General features: G+C 53.6%; 1 protein-coding gene across 1 annotated transcript; it reads right to left on the bottom strand.

Annotated features, from left to right (window-relative positions):
* Window positions 1–8,839: 8,839 nt before the first annotated feature.
* Window positions 8,840–16,833, bottom strand: LOC128974039 (cytosolic 5'-nucleotidase 1A-like). Its single transcript, XM_054390551.1, has 7 exons — window positions 16,808–16,833; window positions 14,684–14,742; window positions 13,858–14,025; window positions 12,802–12,931; window positions 11,639–11,761; window positions 10,436–10,614; window positions 8,840–9,216 (listed from the first exon to the last, which is right to left on the bottom strand). Exons 2-7 carry the CDS (start codon window positions 14,726–14,728, stop codon window positions 8,917–8,919), a joined length of 945 nt encoding a protein of 314 aa, XP_054246526.1. The 5' UTR covers window positions 14,729–14,742; window positions 16,808–16,833; the 3' UTR covers window positions 8,840–8,916.
* Window positions 16,834–17,608: the final 775 nt, after the last annotated feature.

The raw sequence follows: 17,608 nt of genomic DNA, 5'->3' as shown, positions 1-17,608 counted from the left end.
ATTGCTGCTGCCACAGGCTCCAGCTCGTGGGGATCCTCCTTTTGCTCCAGCTTAGGGGATCCTTCTCTTGTCCTCGTAGGTACTGGCAACTGCTGAATGCCCGTGGGCGGGAGTGGGACAGACATTAGCTAATCCAACCGTGATTCCATCCAAGCAAACCCACCCTCCCCAAGGGCTCTAAACCCCTTTGCAAATGTTCTTTGCAGACAAAAAAGGATAGTCCTGACGCCAGGCCCGCGGCTCCCCTACACCCTTCCAGGCTCTCACAGATCCCGTGGTGAAGCTGGAGTGGTATCAACCATCCTCTCTCCTCTTTGAAGTGGTGGGGAAACTGTAGCAAGCCAGGTAAGATACACCTGGCCCCAGGGCTGGGCCACTTAGAGCAGCTCCTCTGCAAGCGTTTCCAGTCTGGCCAGTGTCTTCCAGCATCCCGTGACTGTGGAATGGGCTTTGGTGTGCAGGGATGGGCTGGAGGGGGCAGCGCAGCTAACCTCCTACTGTCACACAGTGCAGAGCAAAGTCTTCCAGCTGGGTCAAGCAGTCCAGACCCATCCTGTGGATGTTTACTTTTTATTTTTTTTTTAATTCCAAGGGATTAAGGGCAGGCTTTGCTGTTAGCAAAGCTGTTAGGAATGAGCCTTTGCTTGGGATTGGTGGTGACAAAGCTTGTGTCTACACCCAGAGCTGTTCTCGCCCCAATGTGAAAAGGTTGCTGTGTTTAGATGTGCTTCTTGAACGCACTTGAACACAGAAAGTTCAATAAAAACATGAGGAGGAACTTCTTTGAGAGTGGTGGAGCACTGAAACAGGCTGCACAGAGAGGTGTTGGAATCTCCGTCTCTGGAGTAATTCAAAGCCTGCCTGAATGCTATCCTGTGCAACCTGCTGTAGGTGAACCTGCTTTGGCAGTGGGTTTGGACTAGATGATCTCCAGAGGTCCCTTCCAACTCCCTATTATTCTGTGATTCTCTAAGCAAGTTACATACCCATTGCACTGGTGAGCCCAGGCACTTCCCAATGGGAAAAAGGGAAAGTTGGGCTGTGTTGTGGAATGTTATGATACTGATCCTCTCCTGGGTGCTCACAGAATGGATGATCATGGTGGGGTTAGCTCCAGAGTGCTTAATCCAGCTACAGCCCTTGGCACTGCTGGGTTTAGAGCCGATACTGCTGCGTGCTTGGGGCGACCAAGCACAGAGCCAGGATTTGGGCATTTGAGCTCCCTCAGCACCTTTCTGGGATGTTTGCCCTGATGGCAAGGCCTTGAGAGGTGCAGCTGGGATGTTTAAGTGGGAGCTTGTCTGGGTATTTTTAGGCTGGGATGGTGAGAGCTGCATGGGTTATCTCAAAAGAGTCTGGCACGAGCCTGGCATGAGCAGGGATGTTTAACTGGGAGCTGGGAGCTTGTCTGGGTATTTATAGGCTGGAATTGTAAGAGGTGCGTGGGGTACCTTCAAAAGACAGCCTAGCATGAGCCTGGCCTTGAGTATTTTACACAATTTCCCCTGTTTGCAGAGCAAGACCCAGAGTGCCATGACTGAGGCATCTGGCGCAGGCAGAGATGGCTGAGGGACCTGTCCCTCCTTGCTCCTATTTTGGGTATGGTGGATGAACCTCTTTTGTTGTTGGTCCATCTTCCTGTCCCACTCATCCTCCCGACTGCAGGTGGAGGTGAGCCGGAGCACCCTGTCCCAAGCAGCCAGAGCCATGGGCGTGGGGTGACGCACCCCTGGGAGCGGGCCACACTTTCGCAACCTCCATCCCAAGGATTCCCAAGGCAGGATTGAGTGACTCAGCCCTGCAGCTCCTGCAGGGAGGAGCATCTCCAGCCCCGGGAGACTAGGGTCCACTCCACTGGTGACACTGGCTGGCCAACCTGCCCTTTGCCACCTGGCCAAGCACCTGATGCTGCTTAGTTTCAAAGTCTATTTCTTTTTGGAGGTCTTTAGCATCTGTCTCACCTGCAGTCAGCACTCTGGTAGGAATGCTATGGTAGATTCTTTCTCCTTACATTTGGTCATGCATTTGCCTTTGCCCTTTCCCCAGTGTTCTTATTTATTTATTTATTTATTTGTGCATTTTCCCCTTTTAGTTTATTTCTTTCTTTCATTATTTATTATCACAGTGGTAGGCAATGCCTCCAAACCTTGCAACACCCCAAAGGGCCAGGAAAGCCTTAGTTCAAAAACACTAATTATTTTTCGGCTGAGAGGTGCCAAATGCAAAGCTGTGGGTGGGATTTCTAGAGGACAAACATCTTCAAATTCAGGAAAAAAAAAAATGCAACTTTGCAACTGGTTGCTAAAGGACAAAGGAAGACTATTCCTCGGTCTGAAGTGAGCAGAGCCTACAGGCTCACAAGCCCGGGCTTGCAAACACCCCAACTCCAACTCGAGGTCCCGGTGCTGGTGTGAAGCTGCTGGAAGCTGCTGGATGCACGCTAATTGTCAGAGCCTGATTCACCAGCCCTGAGCCCCCAAGCAAGGCAGTGGTAACTTTTTCCCGGCGTGGTGCCAGGCCCTCGCCCACTCCTGAGCCATTTCCTAAACCAGTGAAGGCCTCGCAACATGAGGGTGCGTTTTCCAGCAGCACCGTCATGTCCCGATCACACCCTTTCTCTGGGTGACACCTGCAAAAGCAAGCCTGAAGGTGCTTCAGTATCAGCTCTGGCTGATGGGAAACCTGGGAGAAGAATTGCACTGAGTGTGGCAAAGGGACCTGTCCAGGCTCTGGCTGCCACATCCCAGTACTGCAGGCACTGGTGGACATGTCCTGGGCGTTACGGGTGGTGGCAATCCCTGGTCCTTCAGTGCTGACTGGCTGGGGCTGGTTTGGAGGCAGTGTTGTCCTGCATCCTCCTTAAACAAGTTTTTGCTGCTAGTGTGGGCTGCTGTGACCTTAGGGAGATACTAAGTAGAGTTGCAAAAGGTTTAGGCTGGGTAGTAATTGGTGCCTCTCACACCGCAGACCCTGAGCCTGGTGGCTTGCTGGTGGCTGGGTGGCATGGCTGGGTGTCACAATGGGCAGAAGCCCTGAGCCTGGGTTATTTTCCCACCAGTGATCCTTCTCTATCAGACCCTGTGTTCTTTTCCCATCAGTGGGCCTTCTCCATCAGACCCTGTGTTCTTTTCCCATCACTGGGCCTTCTCCATTAGATCCTGGGTTGTTTTCCCACCGGTGAGCCTTCTTCATCAGATCCTGTGTTCTTTTCCCACCAGTGAGCCTTCTCCATCAGACCCTGTGTTCTTTTCCCATCAGTGGGCCTTCTCCATCAGATCCTGGGTTGTTTTCCCATCAGTGGGCCTTCTCCATCAGATCCTGGGTTGTTTTCCCACCAGTGGGCCTTCTCCATCAGATCCTGCTTTTCAGCCTTTCCTGTGCTATTTATAAACCAAACAAGGCTTTATGCAGCAAAATGCTTGTGATCCTTTAAGACTGTGATCTGCCCTAGTGTCTTCTCTAGGGTTTCCTCATCCACCACCTTGCCTTGCTGGGTGGCTGCCAAGCTTGGCATCACCTGTCCCCACGTCCCACGCGTTCCCTGGCCCTGCCCAGATCCGTGCCACCCCCGTGTCCCCTGCCCACGCCTGACCCCGCTCCACGTCGGACATCCTTCCGCATCCCCCAGCCCCTCCTCCCCTGCCGCTGGGGACACACCTGGCCCCCACCTCGGAGAGGAGAGGACCTGCCGCACCCCGGCTGCCAGCCCTGTCCGCTCCTCGGGGCAGGGATCTCGTGGTGTTTGCCTCACCCCGGTTATTTTGCAGCTGAAACTGCCGGGGATGGGCAACAACAACCCCAGCAGAGGCTGGCAGCAGGCAGCGTCACCGGCGGCTGATGGGCTGGGGTGGTAAGTGGCAGCGGTGGCATCGATTCATCGCCTCCCACACCAGGATGTGATGGGGAATGCTAGGACCCGATTCACCTCATCGCCCACCTTGAGCAATCCCCAGCTGAGGTCCCCAGGGCTGTGAGATGCCAGCTTGGGGCAGGGTGGTATCGACTGGCTGGTGGGGTTTCCATGCACCATGCAGAGATGTGCCTCCAGCCGCATCAGAGCACACCACCCGCCTCGTTTCTTTGCCAGCACTACCTGTCACCTAATGATGTCCTCTCGTTTCCAGCTGAAGTTGCCCCAAGGAGACCATCATTGATGCAATTACCTCTCCACCACATGACAGAGCACCAGAGCAATGGAGCCTGCTGGTCCCAGGAGGAGGGTGTACTCAGACAGATGAGGATCAACACCTCATGGTGACCCAAGGGTCACCTTAAAATTGCAACGTGTTTCTTTGTAGTGGGAGCAACCAGCCAGCTTCCGCTGGTGATGTGGTGAATCAATCCCAACCTCCTGGGGCAGTAGCTGCTGCATGAGTGTGCCCATAAAGGCTCTTAATTTCTACCTATTTGTTGTCACCTTTCTCCTAAGCTCCAAGTTCACTTGTCACTGCAGCCAGCATTTTCCAACGTGCCTGCCCGGGGTTAAGCTTTTGAACCCACATTTAAGCACTTTGGCAAACACAGTCTGTGACTTTGCACACCCTTCCTCTCAGCTTCTGCATGCAGAACACTCTGTTAATAATTGTTTGCAGGGTGGGACTTGGCATCTCAGACTCTCTGGCTGCAAACCCCTGAATGGTTCTTAAGGAGCTCTGCCACCAGGGTGGCTTAGAGTTAGGGTCAAAAACGTGAAGATGCTTTGCTCCGTGCTTGCAGCCAAAGACCCTTGAAGGTTATGAGTGGAGGGAGGTGTAGGAGCAACCTTGGCAGACATTTCAGTTGTGCCTGGGTCCTGGAGCCTCCAGCATCTTCTCCTGCTGCAGTCAGGAGTCATTCATAGAATCATAGAACTGGTTTGCTTGGAAAAGGCCTTCATGATCATCAAATCCAACCAATAACCCAGCACTGCCAGGTCTTCACTAAACCATGTCCCTCTGTACCACATCTACGTGGCTTTGACATCTCCAGGGATGGGGCCTCCACCACTGCCCTGGGCAGCCTGTTCCAGGGCTTGACAACCCTTTTGGGGAAGAAATTTTTCTTCATGTCCAACCTAAGCCTCTGCTGGCATAACTTGAGGATGTTTCATCTTATCACCTGGCTTCAGCCTCCTTTCAGACCTGAAAGCAATGAGGTCTGCCCTCAGCCTCCTTTTATCCAGGCTAAACAAGCCCAGTTCCCTCAGCTGCTCCTCACTAGCCCTCTTCTCCAGACCCTTCATCATCTTCATTGCCCTTCTCTGGACCCTCTCCAGCACCTCGATGGCCTTCTTGTAGTGAGGGGCCCAAAACCAAACCCAGGTTTTGAGGTGAAAGCTGAACTGCTTGGACACTGCCACTGCAGAGGTCTGTTGGCTAAGTACCTGCCAATTGTCCCTCCCTCCAGTGCTACCATTTCATTACAATTTCCTTTCTCTCTCATAATTGTTGTTTTTTATTTAGCATCACAACCCCAAATCGGTGCAGTGACTGGGGGATTAAGGTCATGCTCCTGAGCAAAGGCCTTCTGCAAACTCCTAGGGGCCAGTTGGCTGCAGCCTCCAGTCCCTGGTATCGTGTGTGTCCCCCTGAAACAAGGACCACTTGGGCTGGGCTTGGTGAAAGGGGCATCACTCATGTCCCTCCCTACACCAGAAGGGTGTCCTGGGGGTGTCCCAGGCAGTGGCAGGTATCAGTGGGGACCCTGACACCAGGCAGCTTTAGCTGGGGTGGTTTGGGGTTGCTGGAAAGCAATGATCAGAATAAAATGCAGGTCCTCAGAGCCCCCTTTGAACCCCTCTGCACATTTTTGCACCCCTTAATTTCTTTTCCTGGAGTGGAAAGATATGAGACCTAGCAGGTCACAAAGGTAGCCTGTCCCTGTGGGTGACAGTGGTGTGACTTGCTCCTGCCTTGTAATGGACCCCAAAAACCTGAGATGGAGATCAGAGAAGCATCCCATGACCAGCCCCAGCTGCTAAACCCTCTTTGGTCTGTAGCAGCAGGAGGAGACTCCTGCGTACCAGCAACCCGTCGAAGGAGGGAGATGAAAATGCCTTCAAAATCCAAAGCCTGAGGAGCATCCCAAGCATTACTGAACTTATTACAGGGGCCTCTAGGACAGAAATAAGTTTGCCCTTGCAGCAGGAGGTCGAGTTGCAGCAGACCTTGCTCGGAGCGAGTATTTGGCACTCCCATCTTTGGGGTAGGGCAGACAAGGCAAGTTTTTGATGCTCCATCCTCACACCAGGGCAGATAAGTGCAGGTTTGGATGTCCCATCTTTGGAGCAGGGCAGAAGAGGGCAGGTTTTGATGCCACATCTTTGGAGCAGGGCAGAAAAGGGCAGGTTTTGATGCCACATCTTTGGAGCAGGACAATAAAGGGCAGTTTTTGATGCCCCATCTTTGGAACAGGGCAGAAAAGGGCAGGTTTTGATGCCACATTTTATGAGCAGGACAATAAAGAACAGTTTTGGTACTACAAGTTTGAGCAATGGCCCAAAACAGCTGTACTTTGGCCTCATATGATGCAATCCCACAAACACCAAGTTTCCTTCCTTCTTTTTCCCCTTTTGGGTGCATTTTGCCTTGTCATCCCCTGCTCTGCTGACTGCTGGAGGAAAGCACGAGGCACCTTCCCCCTACCTCAGCAGCTCGTGCCCTGCGGTGCCTCACGTGGGCCTGACCCCATCACCCTTGACTCAGCCAATTCCCTCTCACCCAAGGACTTAACCAAGCTCCTGCTGGCACCATCCATGCAAGGGCAAAGGTGATGGGTTGGAGCAGTGGGGGATGTCCAGGACTACCATCACCATGCACCACCAAGTCCATGTCCCCACCACCAGCTGCCACTGAAGCAGCTGGGGGAGCAGGGCTGGAGCTAGGTGCTTGGCTCCTGACCTGCCTTAAAAGTGGGACGAACATCTGTACCTGCTCACTGGGCACGTTTGGAGCATCCTGTAATTAATGTTTGCTCAGCAATTGAGGCTGACAGGTGCTTAGCATTATTAGCCAATGATAAATAGCTGATGTTGTTGATGTTGCTACCTTGAAACATCTAATTTCAGCATCTGAACGGAGCAAAAGAGTCAGAGGCCAGATGCCTGGTGCCAAGACTTTGTGTGTGTGCAGGCTTTGTGTCTTTGGAGGTGGCTTCCTACTAAACCCCTGCACACAGGCATCCCTGCCCTCAGTTTGGACTCACATGGTGATCACAGTGGCAGGTGCTGTGCAGAGCCCCCAGCCTAGGGTAGCAGGAGTGGGAGTGGGCTTGGGGACATGGCTGCCCCTCCCTGGAGGTGTTGAAGATCAGGTTGGACAAGGCCTTGAGCTCCCTGGTCTAGTGGAAGGTGTCTGTGTCCATGGTGGGGAGGTTGGATGTGGATGATCTTTCAAGTCCCTTCCAGCTGAAGCCATTCTTATGATTCTCTGTTGAGGGACCTAATCCAAAGCCCACTGAAGGTTTCTTGTGTGTTTAATCCATCTTGATGCACATATATGAGGCCAGATAAAAGAGCTGAAGCAGCACTGAGATGTCCCAGCCCTCCTTCCATACAGGTGTGAGGGACAAGTGCTTGCATGAGGATGCTCATTTTTTTTTTTTTTGGGGGGGGGTATGTGTGTGTGTAAAAAAGCTTTGGTGAGAGTGATGTTTGTGAAGCCTTAAAAAAATTGCTTCCTGATTATGGTGAGATTAAAAAACACCTAAGCCACCATCGTCTTTATCTCCTCTGTCCACAATCACATGGCCATCCAGAAACCAAGTTGGGTTTTCCCTGTGAGGCTGTTCTGGGGAGCTTGCAGGGATTTGGGGTGCTCTGTCCCTGGGCAGCACAGTGGCCACTGGTGGCAACTGCTCACATCCAGCTCTGGGGACGAGAACCTGCAGGTGAATCCTGGGGGTCTGCTTGCTCCCCAGAAAGAGGACCAGGGTCCAAATGGCCAGAGGAGAGGCATTGCTGCATGGGACGATGTTGGGCAGGTTCCTAAGCACACTCCTGGACCCCATCTACCTTGAGCAGCCACACCTGGGATCCCACAAACACACTCCACCCAAGGCTCAGGTCCTGGTCCCCAGCTCCCACCCTGATTCTGGTGGTGCTGGTCTGCACAGCTTGTGCTGGAGGTCAGCACATCACCTCCAGTGCCCTCTCCTGGTGTGAGACTGGAGCTGTGTGGTAGCTCAGTCTCCTGGACGGACCTCAGAGCTGCCTTGTAGCCTTCTTGCTAGCCTCTCTCTCTAGCTCCAGGAGCTGGATGCCCTGGATCTCCAAAGGGCACTCTGTGAGCAGCCTGCATGCCTAAGGGACAGTGACTTGTGCTTCTCTAAGGGGGAAGAGCTTGGTCTTGCTCTCTTCACTGTGGTCACTCATTTCTAAAAGGTTTGTAGGTCCTTTACAGCTTTGAAGTCTTTTTTCCTCTACCGAATTTGGCTGGGGGTGCCTGAAGGACTTGTTAACACCTCAGCCTCCTTAGTAAACCAAGATAAGTGTGTCTGGTGAGGCAGAGTCTGGAGGGTTTCCTTTGGGCAAAGGTCCTGGGAATAAAACTTTGAGAGTGTCTGAGCACAGCTAGAGGCAGCATTTTGGGTGCTGTTATGCTTCCTTTATCTCAGGTGTGGGGCAATAGCTTGATTTATTTCTTTGCAGAAGAGAAAAGTCCCCAGGGCAGGTAGGTGTCACAGCAAAGGTGTCATTCCATCCTGAAGCAGTTGAACCTTTGAGCTTTGTCCTCAGACCTGAAGGACCTCCTATCAGAAGCAGGAATGAGCATCAGGTTTTGCCTGGTAGTCCATGCTCTTGTGCAATACTCTTGCCCCTCTTCACTGAGGTTTGCTTGCTGCAGGTCAGGAAGTCCTTCCCTCTCCACCAGAAGGTTTACCTTCAGCTTGCTGAGTCCCCTCTGCTGTTGGGAGAGGAGACTGCTGGCCTAAAGCCCCTCAGTGGGAGGGGACCCAGGCAGAAGGTACACCCACATCTTGAGCCCCCTGGATGTTATGAAGCCCATCATCAAAGAAAATGTGGGGCTGGATCTGGGAGAGTATGGGGCCCTTGGGAGCCCCATCCATGAAGAAAGCCTCATCAATGGCCAGGCCCCACTCCCGGAGGGTCTTGATGGCTCTGCTGCCCATGTCCCGGCCGCTGCGGGCAGTCACCAGGTAGGTGCGGATGGGGGAAGTCTCCTGCTTGAACTTCTTGCACATCTTCCCAAGGTGCATGGCAAAAGCCTTCAGGGGACCCTGGAAGCACAGCAAGACACTTGGGAATGGTTTGGAACTAAGCAGACATTCATTTTACCTGCACAAACCTCTTGTTCCTCTTCCAGGGTTTCTCTGTGGAGCACAGGGAGGCCTGCGTGGTGCAGGACTGGGAGATGCTGGGACTGGGGTGCTGGGGAGGAAAGTTTGCATTATGGTGCTCATCCTAATCCCAAAGTGACCGGGAAGGTCCATCCCAGTGAGCAGTGCCTCTGCGTCTGAGTCCTGCAGAGACTTGCACAGCCTACAAAAGGTGACCTTGAGGGTAACCACAACCAGGGATATTTGGGAGCTCCTTAGAGCCATCAGTCCAGCACAGAGCCACAAAAATGATGGAGTGGAACATCTTCCTTATGAGGAGAGACTGAGGGAGCTGAGGGCTCCTTAGCTTGGAGAGGAAGAGACTGAGAGGTGACCTCATTCATGGTTATAAAGATGTGCAGGGTGAGTGCCCGGAGGATGGAGCCAGGCTCTGTTCAGTGATGCCGAAGGACACCACAAGGGGCATAGGAAGTTCCATGGAAACAGGAGGAAAAAAAAATTCCCTGTGAGGGTGACAGAACACTGGAACAGGGTGACAGAACACTGGAACAGGCTGCCCAGGGGCGCTGTGGAGTCTCCCTCTCTGGAGGTATTCAAAACCCACCTGCATGAGTTCCTGTGTGATCTGCTCTAGGTGACCCTGCTCTGGCCAGGGGCTTGGACTGGATCATCTTTGAGGTCCCTTCCAACCCCTAACATTCTGTGATTCTGTGATCATCAGGCCAGATCCAACCCACCCCTAGATGTGTTTAGAAGATGCAGAGATGTGGTGCTGAGGGACAGAGTTTAGCCCCAGACTCAGTAGAGTTAGGTAATGGTTGGACTTGATCTCAAAGGTCTTTTCCAACCAAGTTGATTCTATGATTCAGTGGGACTCCAGCTGAGGCTGTACTTCTCTGGAGCCTTTCCAGCCCCATCTGGATGTGTTCCTGTGTGACCTGTGCTGGATTCTATGGTCCTGCTCTGGCAGGGGGGTTGGACTCGATGACCTCTGGAGGTCCCTTCCAACCCCTCACATCCTGTGATCCCGTACCAGGGCACGAATGGTGGGATGCAAATCCTGTGAGGAGTTGTGATTTTTTTGGGCTGTTCATGGCAAAGCCCTAGTGGGAGAGATTGTGGTGGGTGCAGAGCCTGTGAGGGTGGGTGGCTTGCTCACCTCTCCCATGGGCACAGCCTCCATCGCCCGCTCGTAGCGCAGTGCCCCCTCCAGCCCCTGCTCCCGGAAGACTCGGTCTGTCTCGTTGGAGAAGAGCACAGCATCACCGTCAAACACCACACGCAGAGGGGTGCTGGGGGCCTGCACCTCCTGCTGGAACACCAGTGCTGCTGACACCCCTGCAAGACAGAGCAAAGTGGGGCTCAGGAGGGACCCCCCACCTTCGGGGCAGCTCGGCTCCTCCCTCACCGCAACGTTGGGATCTCCAAGCTTGGGGCTTTCTGTCCCCACAACCTTTCCAGGGGTGTCTGTCTCCATGGAGGTGGGCAATAAACCAGAAACTGATGTCTGGACAGATAGTGAGGTCTGCTAGGAGGTGACAGGTGGTTGTGTAGGCACTGGCAGCCCTCCTCCTGGTGCTTGCCCGCCCTGCCAAGCCTGGCTTTAATGCCCAGATTTAGCATTCCGTGCTGTGAGTAATAGGGGCTGCCACCTCCACTTGATTGGGGTAATTGGCTTAATTACAGGCCTCCTCCTATGAGCTGGTCCCTGCCCACCCTCATCCATGGGACCCAGGCCCCTGAGTGAGAGGACACTTGTCAGAGCAACGATGCTCTTCAAGGAGGCTCCAGGAAGGAGCTGTGCAGTGAAGGTAAATCCATGCTGCAGATGGCTTGCTCCTGACCTTGAAGGACCTTGGCCAGCTGATATGCTCATAGCCAAGTAAATTAATAAGGAGGTGATTAACCCTATTAGAGCTGTTGGGGAGACTGCACTCACTCCAATCCAGGTCAAGCATGTGCTTACATCTGTCACTGAGCTCAAGGTGACCCTGAAAGGACCAAGAAAGCAAATTTCTACAGGGTCCTCACAAAGCCCTGGGAATTACCAGTGAACCCTCATTGATCCAGAGAGCAGACACAGGCAGCAGCTTTGGTTAAAAAGGTTTCAGTGTCAGGCAGGGAAGGAGCAGACTGTGGCTAGAAGGATGCATAAAGCACTTGGTGACTTCTGAAGGCATCTGAGAGACTCTGGTGTGCTTGCAGGCTACTGGCGGGGACAGAAGAAGAGACTGAAGTGTTCAGGACTGTACTGATAAGCAGTGTGCCTTCAACCCATGTGAGAGCAGGCTGGCTCTTGGTACTGAGCTTCTGAAGCAGAGTGTGGTGGATTTGGGGATGTGGGATGGAGAGGAGAACCCACCTCTCTGGAGGGCATTGCAGACATCTGTCCTGTCAGCTGAGAGGAAGAGCTTGACCCCGTGGGACTTCAGGTACTGCGTGGAGTCCTCGTCACTGACAAAGCAGAACTTGGAGATCTCCAGGCCTTTGGGTCAGGGGATGTAAGCAAAGTCTCTGCTCAGAGGCAACATCCTTCTTGCAGTCCCCAACCCATCCCCTCCCCAGGTCTTGGTGTGCTTTGCTCCAGAGATCAGAGCAATCCATTCCCCAGTGCTGTGTGGAGAACCTGCCCATGTCCTTGCTGCATCTCCTTGCCCTGTTGGTCTCACAAAACTACATATTCCCTTCACCCCCCCCTTGAATGAGCCTTCCTGGCAGCACTCTGAGACCTAGATCTGCGGTTTTTAAGAACTCTGTGTCTTTAGTAGCTGCCTGAGGATGCCCAGGCTGTGCAAAATGCTACCACATGGAGCAAAGGATTGTCCAGCTCTGGAGTCCTCAGCATAGGAGAGACATGGACTTGTTGGAGCAGGGTCAGAGGGAGCCACAGCAATGCTGGGAGGGCTGGAAGCCCTCTGCTGTGAGGCCAGGCTGACAGAGTTGGGGGTGCTCAGCCTGGAGAAGAGAAGGCTCCAGGGAGACCTTCTGGTGGCCTTTCAGGAATTCAAGGGGCCAATCAGAAAGCTGGGGACAGACTTTGGAGCAGGGTCTGTTGTAACAGGACTAGGGGTGATGGTTTGAAACTAAAAGAGGGAGATTTATACTGGAGAGAAGGAAGAGACATTGACATTGAAGGTGGTGAGACCCTGGCCCAGGCTGTCCAGAGAGGTGGCAGATGTCCCATCCCTGGAACCATTGCAGGTCAGGTTGGTTGGCCTCTGAGCAACCTGCCCTAGTTGCAGATGTCCCTGCTGACTGCAGGGGGGTTGAACAAGATCACTGTAAAGGTCTCTTCCAACCCAAACCATTCCATGACACAGCAGAAAGGAGCTGGACTCTGCCAAGGAGCCTGGTCCTTGGCTCTGCTCTGGCACCCTGGGCAAGCTGCATGGGGCTGGCAGGGATTATTTCCAACAGAAGCCTTTCCCCGTGGATCTCCTAGCTCTGTGTTTGCCACTGATGTTCCCCTGCTTGCCAGCCCACTGGGGGGAAGCAGAGCCCCCCGGGGGTGGGGTCCTCCTTTACCATAGTGCTTGGCACTGTTGATGATGCGCACACCGCTCTCTGGGCTGTTGTTGGAGAGCACCAGGATGTCAAAGAGCTCCTGCTCTGCTGGGTTGCTTTCCAGGATCTTCTCATTCACATACTGTGCTGCCTGCCAGGAAAAGATGAGACTTCTGGAGGAGCAGGGCTGCAGTGGTCTTCTCAGGGCTGCTTTGCAACAGATTCTTATTGCATCTCTCAACAGCTGTGCTCTGCCCCCTGTACTGGGCACTGGTGAGGACACACCTCAAATACTGGGTTCACTTTAGGGCCCCTCGCTACAAGAACGGCATTGAGGGGCTGGAGCACATCCCTAGGAGGGCAATGAAGCTGCTGAAGGCTCTGGAGAACAGGGGTGGTGAGGAGCAGCTGAGGGGACTGGGGGGGTTCAACCTGGAGAAGAGGCTGAAGGGAGCCCTTCTACAACTCTCTACAACTACCTGAAAGGAGGTTGGAACCAGGTGGGGTTTGGTCTCTTCTCCCAAGTAATAAGTGACAGGACAAGAGGAAATGGCCTCAAGTTGTGCCAGGGGAGGTTTAGGTTGGACATGAGGAACCATTTCTTCCCCAAAAGGGTTGTCAAACCCTGGAACAGGCTACCCAGGGCAGTGGTGGAGTCCCCATCCCTGGAAGGGTTTAAAAGCCGTGTAGATGTGATGCAGAGGGACATGGCTTAGTGGTGGACTTGGCACTGCTGGGTTAATGGTTGGCCTTCATCTGAAAGGTCTCTTCCAACCAAAACAATTCTGTGATTCTACAGCAAGGCTGGCAGGTTATGGAGAGCCAGAGAGCAACCATCCTGCAAAAGCCATCACTAGGAGTGCAGGGAGCAGCACAGCCTACTAGGGGGGGTAGACATGTGGGACTGGTGAAAAGCACAGGTCTCAGTGCCCTATGCCTATGCCCAGTGCCCTGCCAAAATGCCAGGCCACACATCTATACCCCATGATGGGAATGAAGACCTCCAGCTGTGAAAGCTGAGCTTTCACCCTGTCCTGTGAGTGTCTGCCTGTGCCCTGGGACAGGTGTGGGGCTCACCTGGATGAAGGCAAAGGCTGTGCCTGGTGGCAAGGGCTTGTCCTGGTTGGCCTGCTGATGCCTTGTGTACTCCTCCTTGCCTTTCTCCAGGTAGAGCTTGTGCTCCTCCTCCAGGTTGAAGATGGCTCTGGTGGTCACTGCAATCACCAGTGCTTCTCTGGGGTCTTTCTGCAGGACAGGGAGGAAAGAGGGGTTAGGGGAGAGCAGAGAAGGAGCTGGGGGAGGAGAAGTGAACAAGGGGATACAGGAGTCCCACAGTGGTGGGACTGGGTGTTGGAGGCATCACCCGTGTGTCACAGTTCCTGATACCTTTGGAGGAGAGGTACCAAGCCCAGTCTTCATCTTCAGGCCACCAAGGCTGAGGCAGGCAGTTGTGAAACCCTAACCTGTCTGGTGAGTGCCACAGGCTCTGAGAACAGCTCACACTAGAGGATTGCTTCATCCTCCTGATGTTTGTGGGCACAGCAGAGCCATGGTCACTTGTTTGTGCTGAGCTGGGCACTGCTGGATGTCTCTGCACGTCCTGGTGGCTTTACTCTGTGCTCTGGGAAGTCTGCTGAAGTCTCTACATACAGAGGCTGCTGCTTTCTCCCTGCCTGCTCCAAAATTTGTAAGAACAAATGACTGCAGCCCTCCAACTTCTTCCCATGGAGGATCCCAGAGGGACCTCACTGGGACCAGGTGCCCAGCAAGTTCTGCTGGAACCCAGAGACAAGCAACTCAAGCCACCAGAGCTCCAGGTTGTGGTGTGTTCTCTTCTCTGGTGGCATTTCCAAACTGCCTTTAGAAACACAGGGTGTGAGTTTTGTAACAAAGAACCTTTTACCTGTTTCACCTCGGTGTTTATCACAGTGCCTGCGGGCTCTGCCATCTTCCACTGCCAGCCTCCAAGAGAAAGGACACAATTAAATAGATAAACTGTAATAAAGCCCAATCTAGAGAGGGGGGAAGAGTGGAACAGGGACAGGGGACATCCTACCCACCTAGTGGAGCAGCCCTAGTGAACCTACTGCTGCCAACAGCTCTGTTCTCAGAACCTGGGCTGAGAGTTCCAATCCATTGTGATGGAGAAAGAGCTTTTCAACCACAGATCACTGCTGGTGTTTTTAGTTTCTTCCCCCAAAGGGTATTTTTCTCTGGGGGGAAAACTGCTGGAAGTAGTTGTTGGAGCTCTTCTCCCAGCAAAACAGATCTGCATTTAAAAGCCAAAGTAGGTCAGATCTCATGGGCAGGCTTCTAGCTCACCTCCTTACTGCCCTTCTTGCTGCTTTTGCTTGGGTGGTGAATTTGTGTCCACAGATAAGCAAATTCCCTGCATGAGCAGCTCCTCTGCAGCTGGGAAAGGCCTAAGCAGAGATATGTGGGGAGGGCTTGGGTGCAGGTTGGGACCCCTCCATGGGGCTGGTCTGCTCCTCCACAGCCCTGTGAGCCAGCCAGCCCTAGGCTGTGCTAAGCCAGGTCTGACAGATGGAAATCTTGGGTGGGGGTAGCTACAGGGTCTGCCCTTGCCTAGCAGCTGGATCTTCAACTCCATTTAAATCTGTGCACCCAGCTGCTGCTGTGGTTTCTGTGCCCACCATGCTGTAAACCTCTTCTGTGCACCATTCAGAAGTACACTTTTAGGATTCAGCCTGAGGGATGGGAACTGTTCCCAGTGCCACCAAGCAGGATCCCATCAGGGGTGTGGGGGGCTGTTATCTCCACCCAGCAGTTCCTACAAGAACACTGCAAGGTTTATCTGGAGAGCAGATGCAGCAAAGACTGCTCTAGACATGTGCTGGGAATGGCAGGGGGGTTACAACCTCATTTACCAGTTCCTGCCCTACCTGAGTACTGAGGTGGGGCTGTCTAAGCATAGACCAAAGCCAGCAGGCAGGACAGAGAGCAAGTCAGGGCCTTCAGGGAATCCTTTTACCTGCTCTAATTTTCTTTAATTCCTATTTATCATTCAGGGACTGTAAAGTAACATAAAGGGACATTCAGCACTGGTAAAGTGCTGCCTGGGCTGGTAGGAAATGCTCTTGGCTGATGCTAGAGCCTTGCCATAAGGGGGGTTCAATGCTTGCATGTGCCCCGTTGGGTGGAGAACCTGGAGTGCCTTATCAGGAGAGGCTGAGAGCCCTGGGGCTGCTGAGTCTGGAGAGGAGAAGACTGAGAGGGGATTTAATAAATGTTTATAAATATCTGAGGGCTGGGGGCAAGAGGGAGGGGACTGCTCACTTGCACCCTGTGATAGGACATGAGGAGGAACTTCTTCCCTGTGAGGGTGACAGAGCACTGGAACAGGCTGCCCAGAGAGGTTGTGGAATCTACTCTGGAGACTTTCCAGACCCATCTGGATGCATTCCTGTGAGACCTGTGCTGGATTCTATTGTTATGTGGTCCTGCTCTGGCAGGGGGGAGCGCTGGGGGAGGGGAGGGGGGGGGGGGGGTTTGGACTCGATGATCACCGGAGATCCCTTCCAGCCCCTAACATTCTCTGATCCTGTGAAAGCTGGGAGATGCTGAGCATCCCTCCGCTTCCTCCCTTCATAATATCCCATGCTAGGAACAGGTCCCCTCCCAGAAAGCAGGGAGAGAAGCTGAGCAGGGGGAAACGATTCCTCTGAATTCCAGCCGAGTACTTTTCTGAAAGTGAAAATGAAACGAGAGGAGGCAACGGAGCTGAAAAACGCTCCGGGGCGGGTGGGGAAGGGGGAACCGCCTCTAATTTCTGCTCTGCTCTTCCAAGTGCTGCAGATCAAGCCCAGCTTGTCCTCCCCATCTCCCTGCCTCTCCGAGCTGCGCTATTTAAACCCAGACGGGTACACACACAGACACCCCCGCACCGACACCCCCATGCCCACTCCACCAGCCGCAGCGCAGGTGGATGCTGGCAGCTCACACCGACCACATGGAACTCCCCAAGCCCACAGCCAGCCTTCGGCTGGAAGCAAAACCCCAAACTCACCGAGCGAAGCCTCTCCACGGGCAGCATCCAAGCTCGGATGGTGCTGTTTATATTTCCCCCGGCCGTGCGTGCGGGCAGGAAGGAGGCAGGAGGCAGGCTGGGGTGCAGCTCCGCTCCCTGGCGTGCTGGGATTTGTAGGCAGCTGGCTGGGTTGGAATGGTGCCCAGGCTTGGCTGCCTTCCCCAAGCAGCTCATGGCTGCCCAGGCCTGGCCACAGCCCTGCCCCTGCTTTTTGGGCTCCCTCAGAGCTGCTGCTGGCTGCCCACCAGCCCTGTGGTGCTGGGTGTTTCTGTAAGCACGCTGTTCAGAGCCTGCCTCCATTCCTCTCATTGCTCAGCCCCATGCCTCCGGCCCTCTCATTTCCCAGCCTGCAAATAGGTAATAGTTATGGTTTGGACTGAAAATACAAGAGCAGCTTGCAGAGAGCTGGGCTGGGGAGAAAAGGATGGTGGAGACATGGCAGGGTGCAGTGGGTGCTCTCTATGTGCAATTTAATCATCATGGTTTGTGCTCCTTTTGTGTCTTCTCCCCCATTTACTTTTTTTTTTTTTTTCCCTTGTGCACTGATCAGAGCTCATTTAGGGCTGGGATCTTGTTGGGATCCTGCCAGGCTTACGCTGCTGAGGTATTGCAGCATCCCTTTTCCATGTAATTTGGGGTGGGGGGGTGCTGTCCCAGAGGAGCAGCTCCCATTCTGTAGCTCTTTTTTTGCCCAGAGAAGCAGCTCCCCCAAGGCTGGTTGCTGCCAAAGGAGACCAAACTCACCTGTGTTAAGGTGTGTGGCACCAAGTTATCACCAGC

The sequence above is a fragment of the Indicator indicator genome, chromosome 21 (assembly GCF_027791375.1).
Source record: "Indicator indicator isolate 239-I01 chromosome 21, UM_Iind_1.1, whole genome shotgun sequence".
NCBI classification, from domain to species: Eukaryota; Metazoa; Chordata; class Aves; order Piciformes; family Indicatoridae; genus Indicator; species Indicator indicator.
Note: the sequence above shows the minus strand (reverse complement) of the source record. Positions and strands in the feature narration are given on the sequence as shown.

What these genes read in the sequence shown, in the direction of transcription:
- LOC128974039 (XM_054390551.1), bottom strand. Translation starts at nt 14,728, where the DNA reads ATGGCAGAGCCCGCAGGCACTGTGATAAACACCGAGGTGAAACAG. An exon ending in CAGCCTTTGCCTTCATCCAG is followed by an intron (nt 12,932 to 13,857) that starts GTGAGCCCCACA and finishes TTTTCCTGGCAG; the next exon opens with GCAGCACAGTATGTGAATGA. An exon ending in CTGCAATGCCCTCCAGAGAG is followed by an intron (nt 10,615 to 11,638) that starts GTGGGTTCTCCT and finishes TCTGTCTTGCAG; the next exon opens with GGGTGTCAGCAGCACTGGTG.